The following is a 17,683-nucleotide window of genomic DNA, read 5'->3' on the forward strand; positions in this document are numbered from 1 at the left end:
TCAGAAAGGTCAAATTATATATATATATATATATATAATTTTTTTAATTTTTTTTTTTTTTTTTTTTTGCCGTTTTCGCCTTTTATTGTGATAGGACAGTATGTATACAGGAAGCGAAGTGGGAGAGAGAGAGGAGGGGACCGGATCAGGAAAGGACTGCGAGCCAGAACTCGAACTCGGGTCACTCGAAGCGCATCGGCGTTATATGGCGGCGCTGCCCATGAGGCTATCAGCACTGACAAAATACTTTCTTTTTTTTAAAGACGTAATAATATAAGAGTATGCGAAAATAAAATGTTTTTCTTCAATGTGATACTGCATCACCCTGACAGAGGCAAAACTTATTTTAATTTTTAAAATAATTAAGTAATTTTAAACATTCCTCTCATTAGCAGAAGTGTAATCAAGTCGTCATATGTATTAATTGATTTTTTTTTTTTTTGTACTTATGAATATGTTAAAGCGTTAGTTCACCCTAAAATCAAATTTCTGTAATTTATTACTCACCCTCATGTTGTTCCACACCCGTAAGACTTTTGTTCTTCTTTGGAACACAAATTAAGATATTTTTGATGACAAAATGCTGGGTTTGGAGCGACATTAGGGTAATTAATGACAGAATTTTAATTTTGGGGTGGACTAACCCTTTAATAGATCCAAATAAATAAAAATAAAAAAATAGCGAAATGTCATGACCCATCTGATAGCTCTATTAACTGTGTATTATACAATAAATATTAGACCCCAGTGAAGACAACCACACTGCGAGTTTCTTCAGTGCCAGTTGACACGTAGGGTAAATTTTCCCAGAATCAAGCTGTTTGTAACTATGCGTCTCATCCCCAGACTCAGCGCCTGAGAAGCCTCACGCCCGCTCACTATCGCCTCCTGAGAATGGCTTCAAGCATCTAGAGTCACGGCTGTACAGCAGCCAGGGCAGAGGTCCGACGAAAGCGGACCGCTGGCCTGTTACGACCACTCACTTCAACCACGAACCACGCTCTCAACCTCAGCCTCGTGTCCCGCTTTATCCCCCTGGAGAGAATCGCCCTCGAAGGTTGGATGTCGGCAACGGCTACGATACGGACAGCAGTCAGGGCTCTCGCAGCCGAGCCAATCGGGCTTGGAGGCCGATGAGAGAGGCACTTAATGTCGACAGTGTACTAAACAGCGATAATAATCAAAACTCCCACAACTCTCGCAGACAGACCTTTAATCAGGAGAGCGAAGAGTTGGCATGGAGCCGACGTGAAGAACGCAAACCCAAGAGTTTAATGACGATTTATGAGGATGAGCAGAGACAGGACATGGGCAGCAGGAGCTCGTTAGAATCGGAGGGTCGTGGACCTCCAGAGCAGGACAGGGTTAAAACAATCGTCAGCAACCTCAACATTCGGATTGATAACTGGAAAATCCAGCGAACTGAATCTGGATATGAAAGCAGTGATCGTCTCAGCAGTAGCTCAGCCAATCTGGACTCTCCTGTGGTGGAGAACTTGAGCAACAAAGAAATGCAATCCATACCCGAACCAAACCTCTCCAGGTAAGAACTAAAGTAATCCTCAATCAGGAAGAGCATCAAGACATTTGCATTTATGTAAGACACATTGGATGATAAATGGTGACATATGTGTTTACAGGGGAAGAATCAATATGAATTCAATACTAGTTAGGGAGATTTCATGCAGTTGTTTTAGGCCACAGAAAGGAGATCCGCTGGGTTCAATTATTATTATTATTATTATATATATTTTTTTTTTTTTATAAATTTTGGATATACACTACTGTTCAAAAGTTTGGGATCTTTTTTTTCTAATATTTTTATTCAGCAAGGACTCATTAATTTAATTAGTAATGACAGTAAAGACATTGATAATATTATAAAAGATTTCTATTTCAAATAAATGCTTTTCTTTTTAACTTTCTATCCATCAAAAATGTTCACAGTATTACTCTTTTTACTGTATTTTTGAAAGAAAGAAAAAAACATTTGTAAAAAATCTTACCGATTCCAAATATTTGGACAGTAGTGTATATAATAATTATTTGTTTGTTTGTTATATAGCATTCTTTTTAAACTGAGTAAACAACGTGCAAGATGTGCCTATGAACAGTGTTGTGTTCAAGCTGTGTCAGCAAAGAATACTTTTTCAGTACCGTTTGAATGTTTTTCTTTGTCAGATAAGGTATCAAATTCTTGTGTAGCTGCGCATATCCTGTTGTCATTGTGAATCAGAGTACACCATGTTGCAGTAATGTTAGGTGGAGGTGTTTACGTCATTGTTTAATGTCTTAAAAAGGTTAGGCTTGGGAAGAACTAATGTAGACTGACTAAAGGGCCAGTCACACTAGATGACTGCTTCATGCAGCTGTTCTTCCTAACTGAAATTTAAGTTTAATAGTTTAAGTATGTACTTGAAGTTTGCATTGAACTTATAACAGGATGATGTGACAGCACCCAGAGTTTTGTCCATGTTTGATTTTAGCCAAGTTTAGGCATTTAGATCCTCTTTAGAACTTCTTTTCATTTTACAAATGTATCAATATTTCAAGCTGACCAAATGTGAACTTTAAATGATGCAGTGAAAGACTAAGATTTGAATGTACTCGTTCTCTCACATATATATGTTTGAAATTAGAGTGAATGGAGCACAAAATCTAACCACCCCTTAAGCCAAATACAGCTTTGCTTTTAGAACATTACTGAGTTCAATGCATTGTGTATTTTTAGGGAACCAAACTACCAAAGGAGGTATGAGGATTCAAAGGCTGAGATCTCACATTCGTCCATCTTCTACGGTAAGAGGCTTCTGAGTTAAGTGTCATCAGAAATTGCCTTTTCAAATCTAGTAAGCTGCCTCGCTGCTTACTGCCTATATAGGCAGCTGTCTTCTAAGGCAGCACGTTAACCTTAATGGAACCTCTGATGTGGATCAGTGTTATTTTAGTATCCTTTTTATACTATTTATTAATGTTTTGAGTTAGCTTTTATTTTAAAGGGTTAGTTCACCCAAAAATGAAAATAATGTAATTTATTACTCACCCTCATGTCGTTCCACACCCGTAAGATCTTCGAAACACAAATTAAGATATTTTTGATAAAATACGATGGCTCCCTGAGGCCTGCATTGCCAGCAAGATAATTTCCTTTTTCAGTGCCCAGAAAGCTACTAAAGACATATTTAAAACAGTTCATGTGACTACAGTGGTTCAACCTTAATATTATAAAGCGATGAGAATACTTTTTGTGCACCAAAAAAAAAAAAAAATGACTTTATTCAACAATATCTAGTGAAGGGCGATTTCAAAACACTGCTTCATGAAGCTTTATGAATCTTTTGTTTCGAATCAGTGGTTCGGAGCGTGTGTTAAACTGCCAAAGTCACGTGAACCATTCAAATTTCAAAACACTTATGACGTAACAAATCCTCGTTTACTGAAATCACGTGATTTTGGCGCTCTGAACCATTGATTCGAAACAAAAGATTCGTAAAGCTTCGAAGCTTCATGAAACAATGTTTTGAAATCGCCCATCACTAGATATTATTGAATAAAGTCGTTATTTTGTTTTTTTGGCACACACAAAATATTCTCGTCGCTTTATAATATTAAGGTTGAACCACTGTAGTCACATGAACTGTTTTAAATATGTTTTAGTACCTTTCTGGGCACTGAAAAAAGAAACTATCTTGCTGGCAATGCAGGCCTCACTGAGCCATTGGATTTTATCAAAATATCTTAATTTGTGTTCTGAAGATGAACAAAGGTCTTACGGGTGTGGAACGACATGAGGGTGAGTAAATAATGATTGAATTTTCGTTTTTGGGTGAACTAACCCTTTAATATCTTCAGTATTCATGTTGCATAAATATGTTTGGTGTTAGCATGTTTCAAATATTAGCCATAGTGTTGGAAAACGGGTGCACGGTGTGTATTTTGTCAACCTCTTACCCTTTGACAGATCTCACCACATAGGCTGGGGGTCAATTAAACCCCCACTCAGAGTGTTAAACAACAGCTACCAGTCAGCTTAACACAGAAGTAATGATAAGAGCAGACAATTATATGTTTACTAACTAAGAATCACTATTTTTGAAGTGAAGAAATCAAAATAAAAGAGTCCGAGCCTCAACTGTACCGGTAGGGTGCTTTTGAAAACCAGTGTCATTATTGTTAACTAAAACTATTCAAAACCATTCATTCATTGAAACAAACATTAACTAAAATATAAATATTAAATGAAAAATTTTAAAATAAAAATAAATTAAAGTTAAATAGAAATATTTAAAAAATAATTAATAAAAATGAGAAAAGCACATAAAATTACTAAAACTAAAATTAAAATAACTGAAAATATAAATAAAAGCTTATTCAAAATTTTAATAAATACTTTAATAATATATAAATATGTATTTATGCCAGTGCGCACCTCAGACGACCCGTCGCGGCTGTTATCAGCACTCTCATTCCAGATGAACTGGTGAAGTGAAGGGTGCACATGGGGTCGTGTTTGGGGACGAATCATTTGTCCTGGTTGTCAGCGCTGGGAGCTGTTTTTGTATGTGTGAGTGTGTTGTGATGGCTGGGGTGGGGGTCTATTTACCCCAGCTGTACATGGTTTATGGAAGCTTTATGGGCTGAAGAAGTGAAGCAGAAAGGACAGCTCTCGGGCTGTCCTCTCGCTCGCCTTTAAGGGTGTTTTCACTGCGACGCTATCGTTGAAGTGTTCGCTGCCGTGGGAAATAATTGCTGTGCATTCTTTTGACGTTAAATGAGTTGGGGGGCTTAGACAGTGAGTGATACAAGATGGTTATAATTTTTAGGATTTTTTTAGGTTGTTCTTTTTCTTCTGCTGTCTGCCTTGCTTTCTTCAAGCCCAGATGGCGGTATCATTTAAACAGTAATACAATTCAGATATGATATAATTTTTTTTTTTTTTTTTTTAGCTGCAATATTGCATCACATTTTATATCCAGTTGCATTTTAACAGTGTATTGACAGTCCTTTCCAAATGTCAGCTTGGAATTGGTTCAAATGTGCTGAGTGTGTGTTGCCTTTCAAACTGGCCTGATTCCAGTAGCCAATAGAGCAGAAATCAATTTGAAAATCAAAGAGAAATAATAAGATAAATTTAAAAAAAATAGTGACTACTATTACAATAATAAATTAATATTAAAGTTGCCCCAAATATGCTATTTTAAAGGTTCCTAATTTTGTTTTGGATGTCTCCTACAAACACACTACAAAGTACTTCAGGGGACCTGTTACCACAACTAATTTATTGTTTTAATTAAACCTTTTAAGTTGCAAACATTATTTTATTGAGTTCTGTTGATCATTACATCAACTTAATATTGTCTGTAATTTAAACTCAAATTACTGCGTTAATTGGCTTTTTTTTAAAAAGTAGGTTGTAGTAACCTAATGAAACTGTCGTGATAACTTAGATAAATTAGGCAGTGGATTTCTAGTTCCCAGCATGCTTTGCATAGGACTGGATAAGGAGAATAAATGTTGAAATTAAGTGTTAAATTATTTGTTTTAGTGAAGGGAAAGATCTGTTATTGTTTTTTGCAGTTATGTTTGACATTTAAAAGAGTTTCTGTAATGTTGAAGTTTTTGTGGTTACCATTGTGCTGAAGAGTAGATACATGAAGGTAAACACTACATTGACTCAATAAGCAATGACTGCGCTAATGCCAGTGACAAGTAATATCTTACTTGTTCATTAAATAGCACATGCTATCATAACTTGTTTAACATGTATATGACAGCTGTTGATTTGGACTGAAATAGATAAGATTAATTGGTTCCAGGGCTACAACTCTGGTAGTTGGAGCGACTTAATTTTTTGGAGTAATCAACTTAAAAATTTGTTTATGCTACAAATTATTAAGTTCCTCTAACTCAGTGTAGCTTGTTGGTGGAACGTAAATTCACTCAAAGTTGTCATAACTCAAAAAAATTAACAACTCTCTAAACCTCTCCTTTCCATGAGCCTACTGTGCTCTAATTGGTCAGATGGCCCAGTCTGTTATGATTGGTCGACTGCTTACAGCGCGTGTCCGAAACCAAACACCCGTTACCATATCTGAATTTCAGATCCGGAAACTTCCTTGCCACTTTATACACAATGATACGAACAGTAACAATGGTGTTGGTTTTTCCATATCAATTTCAGTGCAAGTCCTCATTCTTTTGACATACATGCAAAGTGGATTTGCTTTCACAGAAAACAGCGTCTTCTAGACATGTCAACAACACGCAACAAACTCTTCCAGGCCTCATTTAAAAGTACAGCGTTTGAGGGCGGGTCAAAGTAGAAGTTGTTCGCGGGCAGCCAATGAAGACCATAGGCTGGCATTATGCAAATTTGTTACATTGTTACGTAGGTATGTAACAGGAAGTGAGACTGGAATTGCTGACGACTCGTTTTGGCAGTTCAGAATCGATTTTTTTTCTTTTAGGAGACAATAACTTTATTTGTCATGCGCTTTTATTTTTTAAAACTTTGCAGACCTTTTACCTTCACAAACAGCTATATTACACACTGCATTAAAGGTAATATTCAAAAAAGCATAATAGGAGCACTTTAACTTGTATATTAATTGATAGTTTTTAATAATCATTTTAATAAAACATTTAAATTTTAAAAAATAAATATGTTTGAATGTCATTGTATTAAATGGCAGCACCTAGCTAAACATTTAACACACAAGTTAGTTTTTAATTATACATGAATAGATATACTGTTCAAAATTAAGACAACTGGTATTTGGACACTTTCTAGTAGTCAAATGTCCATAGTGTGATGAACTACATGACACCTGTCTAAACTTAAAGAGAACTGAGTTACTTCCACTAAAAATTACCTTTACACCAGATAGGTAAAAGTAATTGCAAAAATCATTTGTTTGAAGATGCTGCTTGGAATGACATTTTATCCAAAGCAATTCAATTCAAGTGTGACTAACATGTCGAGAGAATTTTTTTTTGGCCGCTCTTCCTGTTCATATTGCTAAGGAAGGAAATGTCAAATCCCATGTTAACAACTCAAGCTTTAGTAAACAGTGCAGTTGAACATTGGCCTTGTTTGATCAGACGTTCACTGCAGAGGGTTTTTTTAAGGACTGTTGGCAGGATGTGCTTTCTCTTGCTACTAAATGGCAACTGTCTCATTGTCTCTGTAGTTCTCTTGTTCAGTATCAGTGCTGTACTCCGTTTTCTGTGTGCCGTGTGCGCTTTGTATCACATAAGATGCTTTTAAAGGTCAGACCAGCGGGAGTTGCTGATAGTTCAGTGTGTTGAACAGACGAATCCCTGACAGTTGATCTTCCTGTCAGGACTATCTGCTGCTGTTTGCTTTCTATGGTTTTACAGAGACTCGCTGTTCTCCATCTGCAGTCATTTTTTTATGTATTATATATATATATAATATATATATATATACAGTCAAACCAAAAATTATTCTGACATTTTTTTAATATATTTTTACTAGTGGGTGCAGGACACTATAGTTCATTCATGTAAGTGAGGATGGCAAAGTAAAGTAAAGTGAAATATTATACCCAAAAATTCTTCATACAGTGGACTACCAGTAAAATTGATAAAAATTTGGAACCAAAAATTATTCTGACACTTTGACCTGACCATGTTTTTGCTTAAGTGTTATCTGACATAATTAAGATTTTTTTTTTTTTCTGACACAGTTTAACTCTGAGATCTTGTCGAATTTTATTACCATTTTTTTTAAACTATAGTGAATAAACTGTTTTAATGAATGAAATGTTCAAGGTGTCTGATTTAATTTTGGTTTGACTGTATCTGTTATTTTGCTGCCTTCAGCAATGCAAATCTAGTTTTTGATGTGTTGTTGCATGTAAACTAAATGAGCCTAATCCTTAAAACTTAATGAAGACAGGACGATTTGTTATTTTGAGAATGGCCCAGTCCATTTACTTTGTTGTTTGGCCCAGTAATTGTTAAAGTATGAATATAGTAGAGAGTTTATAGCATGGCATTTCCTGTATGGCACATTTACAACCATAAAGAGATGTTGTCTAAGTAGCATTTAAGAGAGATCTTGTTGCACTGTGGAAAATATTTATTCTTAGACATCAGTAAATATTTTTGGCAGCTCGACAGATCCAGTTTGGTCTTGTCTAATGTGATTCATATCTATACATATTTATATTTGCAAGTATTACTTTACTAGATTCATTTAGCTTTAATACGCAGTGTTGGGTAAGTTACTCTAAAAAAGTAATTAATTACTAGCTACTAATTACATCTTCAACAGAGTAACTAGATTACTGTACTAATTACTCTCTAAAAAGTATTGGATTACTTATTACTAATTACTTTCTAAATCCCATATCAACCTCGACCAGATGAACAATACAAGGATAAACATGAAACTGCTCTTTTAATTCTTTCAAATAAATAATATAAAATTGCATAAATTATTGACCAAATTTTGACCAAAGTATTCAAAAACATACATTTTAACATTAAACATTAAATGTTGATGTTAAATTCACTATTTTTTTAATATAGAATTGTCTATACAGTATTTAATGTAATTACATCAGAAGTAACTAATTAAATTACATAAACATTAAGAGTAATCCCTTACTTTACTTTTTCAAAGGAATGTAATTCAATTAAAGTAATTAATTACTTAGTAATGCATTACACCCAACACTGGTAATACGTTGTCACACACTGTTTAATTGTGATCTCCAAAGCTAACCGTATGTTCCAGCTAAGCCCTAGTCCATCAGATTTTGCTGCTGATTTTTTTTGGGCCTGAATTACTCAACTATAGAGAACAGGTGTGTGTCGCTTGGCTGCTGAGCTGGCAGTGATCTCATGTTGGCTCAAACATTGAGTGTTGACGTATGGGTCGAGTTTAACACCACTCCTAACCTGTCAGTCAGATCTGAGCTCTACCTCAACTTCTGAAACTAGTCATCACACATGTGATGGCTGTCTATGAGCTAATTCCCCCATGTGTCAGGATGCGTTGTTTAGGGCTTTAAGGAACATGAATATTAACTGAATGAATAGGAGTTAAAACATTTTTAACAATGAGTAATTGTTAAAAATGTAAAGTGTTACTAAACAATTAAAATGTTTGTTTTTGGTAATTGAAATAAAGCTGGGATAAAGTATTGTAAAAATGATATTTTATTAGTGGTGTTTATTATGGCAAGAATCACTCATACTTTGAGTTTGGAATTTAAACACTAAATACTTTTTATCATAAATAATCATCCCACACTGTTTGCAGACATGAATGATAATATCTCAAATCATGCGGCTTCTTGAAAAGAGATGCTGTTTTTTTCTAAGCAATTGGATTTACAATTTTTGCTTGGTGGAAGATTAAACAGAGGGAGAAAATCCCCTAAACTTGCATTGTTGGTCATATCTAGGGTCCAGAATATCATATTAGGTGAGTGGCATATCATATGAGTGTGTGTGGCATATTAGGTGGTGGTTTCTTTTGGACAGCAGTATTTTATTTATTTTTTTATCAGCTCCAACATTGCAATTCATGGCCATCAAATGAAGGTTCTTCTCATGAGGCTTAGCAGCTTAAACACGACAGGCTTGAAAAACCAGAAAATGGGGTCTAAAGTCCAATCCTCTCATAATTGCATGCTAGCCAAAGGGATTTAGTTGTTAATGCGCTGGGGGAAAAAAATAACAGAAGGAGGGAAAGGCAATGTGTGCTGATATATTTCACACACACACACACACGCACACACGCACGCACGCACGCACGCACACACACACACACACAGTCAGTCACTGCTGGCTGAGTGAGTCTCAGGGGGCTTGAGATCAGGGCAACCACTGTGCTCAGATTCAAAGACGAACCGGCAATCCCATGAAGAAAAGGAAGTGTAGGACTAATTAAAGAGTTCATTTGCCAATTTTCTTGTCTGTTGTTTTCTGTTTTTTATGATGTATGCTTTATATTAAAAGTTTGCATTATTAGTATTGGTGTAGTTCAGCTTCAGTCTGTATTTTTTATATTTTTGAAAATTATATTAATATGATGTTAAAGCAATAAAAGTATAACTCACTGAACTTTCACAGCTAAACAAATCTGAAATCCTTATGATGGACTTGTCTACCCAGTAATGTGAAGTGTTTATCTTTAGCGCCCTCTAGTGTTTCATTTTCACTCTTATTTTCTTTATATACACTCACCAGCCACTTTATTAAGTACTCCTTGCCAGTACCCCTTTTGCTTCAGAACTGCCTTAATTCTTTATGGCATAGATTCAATAAGGTTCTGGATACATTTCTCAGAGATTTTTCCTCAGCCTGAACTGTTGATACAAAGCAGGATGGATCCATGATCCACTAGATATCTTCTCTTTTTCGGACCATTCTCTGTAAACCCTAGAGATGGTTGTGCCAGTCATGAAAATCCAAGTAAATCAGCAGTTTCTGAAATACTCAGACCAGCCCGTCTGGCACTAACATTCAAAGTCACTTAAATCACCTTTTTTCCTTATTCTGATGCTCAGTTTGAACTTCAGCAGATTGTTTTGACCATGTCTACGTACCTACATGAATTGAGTTGCTGCCATGTGATTAGATATTTGCGTTAACGAGCAGTTGAACAGGTGTGCCTAATAAAGTGACCAGTGAGTTGTGTATATATATGCATACAATTTAACTGACCGTTCACAAAGACCCGCCCCCTTTAAATACTGTTGCTACGTTCCACAAGCCATGCCGCTCTCACGCCACACATCATGTTCTCACGCAGTGAAAAATACATCTCGGAGCAAAGAGGACACTGACAACGCGTCAACAGACAAGACAGAGCAGGTTACTTTTGATATGAAACAAAGTCTCAAATTTTGTAATTTTTAAAGAAATTTAAACAATAAATACCATTTTGTGGCTCTTTAATGTGTCGTGACAGATCGCTGTAGCGCCTCAGCTCAGGCGGCTCGTGAATTGATCATCTCTTCCTACTAGTTCATTTAAAGCATCAAATAAACATGAATGAACATCATAAGGAATGTTGTTTCCACCATGGAAAGACGTCAGTACACACCATTTTTCAAGTTCAAATCCACTGATGTTAATCTACTAACTCCCCTGACTGATTCGGCATTATGATTGGTTAGATCGCCTGTCAAACTCCCGACAAAACTCTTTTACAACTTTGTGCACTAGCATTATAGATGGTCTCTTCATTTTTGATTTCCTGAAATCTTTAGTTAATTAGCTATTCTATCATTCCTAGGAAAACTGCACTGTTGTTTTGAGGTTTTTGCAAAGTGGTGCTGTCTTCCCTGACAATCTTACTGTTATTTTGTGCACCGTTGCTTGTGAATGTGTTCCCAGCATGCAGCTGTGTGGTCATATGTCCCACAGTCCCCCTGACAGCTATTTAAAGGTGCGGTCACTACAGCAACACATTGAAAGCTTTGCTGTTTTCTCCTTAGAATCCAAGCTCTCTGACTCAGTGACCACTTGGCATGGCATGAGCACTTTTATGATCGCGTTTACCCCTTGAGCTCATTGTTAACCAGCCAATGGCGCACACGGAGAAGCTGGTTTGAACCGGATGGCCCAGCCTGGGCCCCTTCTCTTTGGACTTGTCCCCGCTGAGCACTGCCCGCCAGATGCCCCACTGAGACACATCCTCACTGAACCCACACAATAGCCCCAGCCTGACCCTTACATAACATGTCTGCAGTGTGAATTTTACAGCTAGGACTCGCCGACAGTGACATATCGGCCAAAATTCAGCCTCAGTCTGTGTGGACATATTCTGTCTTTCACACTATTTTTCAGTGCACAAATATTTGAGATGTATATTTTAAAAATAATAACTACACATTAAAGAATGCATGTAACTATACATAAAACATAAATGTTTTTACTAATTTGTTATAGGTGACCACCAAAAGAAAGCACATGATCGTTCCACGAGTCCTGTTATTCCAAGGTAAGTTATTTGAAAATATGAATGCATGAAGCTTTGAAACTTTTCCATGATATTCTGTGTACTTTCCATATACAGAAATTTTTTAATGTATAAAACCGTAAACACAGTACACTACAACTGCACATTCAATACAATTAAGTACACTTCTTTTTCACAAAGGTCATATGGGCCAGGTAGTTATTAAATATAACAAGCCTATGTTTCCTCCTGCAGAAGGCAAGCTTTTAGATACATTCCTGGTAAGGAGAAGATGGAAAAGACTGAGGTAGAACGACCACATGTAGTAAACGGGAACCCCATCCCTCCTTATTTCACCAAGACCAGCAGTTCGGAGTGGAACAGCTCAGATGACCTTGCCGGTCCCTTTTCCGAGCAGGAGGATTCGTCGTCACATGCTGACGTGCCTCCTCAGGTTCCCTCTCGGACTCTATCTCACTTCACAGCTCCACCGTTGCCTCCAAAACCACGTGTTTTGAGTTCAGAGAACCTACGACACCTCACGCAAGATCCCTGCCCACCCAGTCCTCAGCGCCTTCTCCGGAACGGCTCTGCCCTGTCCCACATCCAGCAGAAGTGGCTGGAAAACTCGCATGAATCACATATGATCTCGTCGGACACAAGCTCCAAGTCTGGCTCCTCTGATCAGGAGAGGAATGATCTGTCAGCTAGTGAGGGTGAGGAAAAGTTCTCCACCTTTCCTAAACCTGTTGTTGGCTCTCCTGTGATCCCCACCACTTATTTCTCCGTGGATAACTGCATGACGGACACATACCGTGCCAAGTACCATAAAAAGAGACCAGGGCTTTATATGATGGCTGACTCTAGAGCCGGGGATCACACCTCATCTGGTGAAAGTGATTATGGGGAAAGAGTGTCACCAGCTCCTTCAGAAACACAGGCACCATCTCACACCAGAGCCATAGCGCAACCAGGTAACAAGAGTCTCAAATACATATACATCTCTGTTAATGTATAGGGGTTGAAATGATAAACTAGAAGTATCGTTTCAGTCACCTTTGGTGATGCAGTCACTTAAAAAATAAATATTAAAGCTTGAAAAAAATAACAAAATTAACAAAATAAAATAAAATGTTTGAATGAATTACTTAAAAATGGTTTTGAATGAATTCAATGACTCATTAATAAATACTTGTTTCATTGCTGGATGAATCAGTGTTTTTGAACGAATCTTTTGAATGAACGATTCAATGACAAATACATTTTTTAACAGTCAGTTGTGGCCACCTAGTGGAATTAGATGTAATTGATACAACCGTTATTTGACGTGCCAAGTTCATTTCAAAGGTTAGTCATTCTATCGTAGACATTGGTGTTTAAATACTTACTTATATCTCAGTACTTCTGTGATAATGTGAATATTTGTAACACAGAAATAACTAATGTGTGATTCAAAACGGCTCTCTGGCACGAACACAGATTTGAACGTTCCGGTGTGATTTTGTCAAAGGTTTAATAGACGTGGGAGAATCGTTGTCATTAATAAAGTAGGATTGCGTGGGTGCTTGAATCGAGATCGCGAATATTTTTTTTTTTTTTTTTTTTTTTTTTTTTACGATTAATCATGCAGCTCTGATAGATAGATAGATAGATAGACAGACACAGACAGTCGGACAGATAGACAGACAGAGACGGTCAGACAGATAGATAGATAGACGGACGGATAGATAGATAGATAGATGGACAGAGACAAACAGACAGACAGATAGACGGACAAACAGACAGATAGACGGACAAACAGACAGACAGACAGATAGGCGGACAGACAGATAGACGGATAGACAGACGGACAGACAAATAGACAGGTAGATAGACGGACAGAGACAGATAGACAGGCGGACAGATAGATAGACAGACAGATAGACGGATAGACAGACGGACAGACAAATAGACAGGTAGATAGACGGACAGAGACAGATAGATAGACAGGCGGACAGATAGATAGACAGACAGATAGACGGACAGAGACAGTCAGATAGACGGACAGAGACAGATAGACGGACAGAGACAGACATAGATAGATAGATAGATAGATAGACGGACTGACAGATAGACAGACAGACAGACACAGATAGAGAGACAGACAGACAGATAGATAGATAGATAGATAGATAGATAGACGGACTGACAGATAGACGGACAGATAGATAGACAGACAGACAGACAGACACAGATAGACAGACAGACAGATAGATAGATAGATAGACGGACAGATAGATAGACAAACAGATGGACAGACAGATAGATAGATGGACAGAGACAGTCAGTCAGATAGATAGATAGACAGACAGACAGACGGACAGACAGAGACAGATAGACAGACAATAATTTGGCAATATTGTATTATTTAGTCATGCCAGTAAAGCAATTTTGAATTTGACAGACAGACAGACAGACAGATTCTTATAAGGTGCCGGATTCACCTGAAATAAAGTTGGACTTTAACACTAGTACTTTCGTAATTTCAGTAGTCTGATAATACTGTTATAATGTTAACTCAGTGTTCATTTAAATGTTTTGTTTTTCAGTGCATGCTTCCAGTAAACCCACTGCAAAATGGAACCCAGTTTCAGTGAAAGGACTGGATGAACACGGCTTCCTATGACACCAGTGTCATCTGTGAAACACAGCGGTAGTGATGAAACGTGCTATTACAGGACTCCGAGACATCTGGATCAGTGGACGCTAAAGGGCCTTCTCCTGGAAGATGTCCGTTTCTACACTTTGTGTTGTCTGCATTCAGAGTGTGTGTGGCAGTATCAAACATTACATTTGCACATTTTCAAGCCAAAAGAGAACAATATTACATAACTTAGAAGAAAATATTCCTTAACACTCCTTAGGCTTGAATAAATTTGATGTAAGATAACTTAAGACTAAAAAAACTAACAAAACTGAAAGAATAAGAGTGCTTGATTGTCCAATGACGGTTTGCCCCTACGTGCGTTTGTTGATTTGAAGGGATGTTTCTGTTCACTGCTTCTGATTTTCTCTTAAATGGCTTAATGTTTTGATTGTTTTTGGAGAGAAGAGCTGCTAAAAGATTTGATTGTATTTTCAGAAGGTGAAGCTGCTAAATGTGAAACCATTCCTGTGTTTAGTAAGAACTGCTTTTGAAAAGAGAAAATAAGCTCTTCTTAATGTTTCATGGCCTTTTTTTGTTGGTTTAGGTGTGTGATATCTATTTTTTTGTTATTATTTAGTCCCTGATCAGTAATTAAAATGGGCAACTTTAAATATTTTCACCCTTCTATCCTGTTGTTTTTCAACCAATGTGCACAGAAATTCTAGAGAGGACACTGGAGATTGAAATGGTCATTTGTACGTAAATGGTGGAACTTGACTTTATTTGGGCACAGGAAATGTTTGTTTTTCTTTTCATATTTGGAACAATACAAGCTGTACATTTTGTCATTTTGTTTGTATGATCTTTTTTTTTTTGTATATTGCTAGGCTGAACACTGAATAGTGCCTTATTTTGTATGTAAAGATGGGATAAAGGTGTTTTTATCTGTAAAATGTTAACTTTTTCAATTCTTTTATAATATTGTAGTTCATTTTGGTTAAGAACTTTTAATAAACTGATTTATTTAAGCATAACATGGTTGCTTAATTTGTGTGAATATTTACACTACCGTTCAAATGTTTTTGAGAGGAGTGTCTTATTCTCGCCAATGCTGTATTTATTTGTTCCAGAATACAGTAAAACAGTAATATTGTAAAATATTATTACAATTTAAAATAGCTGTTTTCTATTTGAATATATTTTAAAATGTAATTTATTCCTGTGATCAAAGCTGAATTTTCAGCATCATTACTCCAGTCTTCAGTGTCACATGATCCTTCAGAAATCATTCTAATATGCTGAGTTGCTGCTCAAGAATTTTTTCTTATCAGTGTTATACTGCTTAATATTTTTGTGGTAGTTTTTCAGGATTGTTTGATTAATAGCATTTACTTGAAATAGACATTTTTTGTAACAGTGTAAAAGTCTTGTCATTTTTAATAAATTTAAATGCATCCTTGCTGAATAAAAGTTAACACCTCTCTCTCTCTCTCTCTCTCAAAAAAAAAATTTTTGAACCCAAACTTTTGAATGGTAGAGCAATGGTAAAATATTGCCTATCAAAGTTTATATATGTTAATCTCTTGTTATAAAAGCTCTATGCATACTATTTCTTTAAGATTTTTTTTTTAAATCAACAACTGACAGCCTAGAATATTTGTTGTGATTCTGAAGATATATTCAGTCTCAGACACGATTATTTCCAGAGAAATCAAAATAGAGCATTAATTTCAGATGTCATTAATATGTCAGAAATGTTTATTCTAAAGTAGGTGTCTTTGCAGTGACAGTATTCAGATGTATACAACAATCATTTATTAAACAAGAAAAAAACAAATGCTAACTAAAAATACATAGCTTCAAAATCTAAGACCATTTCTTGAAAATCAGTCCCATAACATACAAATCACATACAGTAATAAATACAGAGATTGAGTAGCATATATTACATTTACATTACAACACATGACGGTCCTCTGAGTTAGAAAAGATGTGGTCACGTCACCCTTGGACTAAGAAAACAGTTGTTAATGTGGCCTGTGCTGTTCAGCAGAATCAAACCACATTACAGGAGTCACATCATGATTATTGTGCACTACATAGTGAGAAAGTTCCCCTCACATGTTGTGAGCAGTCTCACATTTTAACATAACACACATAGCGGTGTCCCTTTCCTTTCTTACAGTCTCGTATCTGCCATTTCGTCTTCCTCCAGACCAGGACACATTTCCTTGTTCCCTTCTTCCTGTTTTTTGGCGGGCTTTGCCTCCAGTTGGTGTAAGTGACGGGCTCTCCACCCACCCACTCCCAGCGGCCTGTACTTTCACGATCATTCAGACCTGTGGTTAAAGAAAAACAGATCAATGAGTTAACAAATGTTACATTCATTGACTGCATAAAGTTAGTTTTATTCAGAAAAAAAGTTACCAATCCAAAAGGGTTTTCTTTCACTGAAGTCCCACAGCCAGTCCATGTCTGCTTTTGACAAAACACTGACCAGGTTTCCATTGAAGCTTGGGGAAACAAGCATTTAGTTTAATCAATATAATTTATTTAATCAAAATAACTTCCCCTCCCTCTTGCAGCAACATCTCTTCTCTTCCCTGGTGATGTGTTTACTGGCACAAGGGCGGGACGACCTGTCACTAACATGAGATCCACCAATAGCAAACCACAACCATTCAATAAATTCCCCATAGAGCAGCATGGTTATTCATTAAAAGATGGCGATCTCGATTCAAACACTCATGCGATCTTATTCCTAAATGACAATGATTTGATTATGTCTACTTAACCTTTGACAAGAAGCTACGATCACAGCGACCAATCAGATCTGTGTTAGCGCTGCCGCTGAGCCAGAGAGAGCAGTTGTCATGTATAGATATGTATAGATTATCACAGAAATACTGGGATAAAAGTTTATAGTTCAGATATAAACACTGATGTCTACGGTAGTGATCAAAATAGAGCAAATCACCTTTAGAAAGTAACTTGACACTTTAAATAAAGATTGTATCAATTACATCGTACGCCACTAGGTGGCAACAAGTGCCTGTTAAAAAATTGTTGCGTTCAAAATCGCATACTGTCTGAGTAGGTTCTACATTTTAATTTGA

At 36.6% G+C, this 17,683-nt stretch overlaps 2 protein-coding genes across 4 annotated transcripts in view; one reads left to right on the forward strand and one right to left on the reverse strand.

Moving 5' to 3' along the window:
- LOC127515735 (inactive ubiquitin carboxyl-terminal hydrolase 53) overlaps positions 1–15,601 on the forward strand; it is a 60,923-nt gene extending 45,322 nt beyond the window's left edge. For all 3 annotated transcript variants that reach the window (XM_051899700.1, XM_051899701.1, XM_051899702.1), the window contains exons 14-18: positions 847–1,543; positions 2,732–2,799; positions 11,932–11,983; positions 12,197–12,915; positions 14,530–15,601. In XM_051899700.1, coding sequence (XP_051755660.1) covers positions 847–1,543; positions 2,732–2,799; positions 11,932–11,983; positions 12,197–12,915; positions 14,530–14,606 — 1,613 coding nt within the window. In that variant the 3' untranslated portion in view covers positions 14,607–15,601. The remainder of the gene's footprint in view (positions 1–846; positions 1,544–2,731; positions 2,800–11,931; positions 11,984–12,196; positions 12,916–14,529) is intronic.
- Positions 15,602–16,301: 700 nt separating this feature from the next.
- Positions 16,302–17,683, reverse strand: part of frem1a (Fras1 related extracellular matrix 1a) — a 42,045-nt gene continuing 40,663 nt past the window's right edge. Inside the window, exons 36-37 of the mRNA XM_051899697.1 lie at positions 16,995–17,080; positions 16,302–16,906 (exon numbers count right to left, since the gene is read on the reverse strand). Coding sequence (XP_051755657.1) covers positions 16,704–16,906; positions 16,995–17,080 — 289 coding nt within the window. The 3' untranslated portion in view covers positions 16,302–16,703. The remainder of the gene's footprint in view (positions 16,907–16,994; positions 17,081–17,683) is intronic.

The sequence above is a fragment of the Ctenopharyngodon idella genome, chromosome 7 (genome assembly GCF_019924925.1).
Source record: "Ctenopharyngodon idella isolate HZGC_01 chromosome 7, HZGC01, whole genome shotgun sequence".
Lineage (NCBI taxonomy): Eukaryota > Metazoa > Chordata > Actinopteri > Cypriniformes > Xenocyprididae > Ctenopharyngodon > Ctenopharyngodon idella.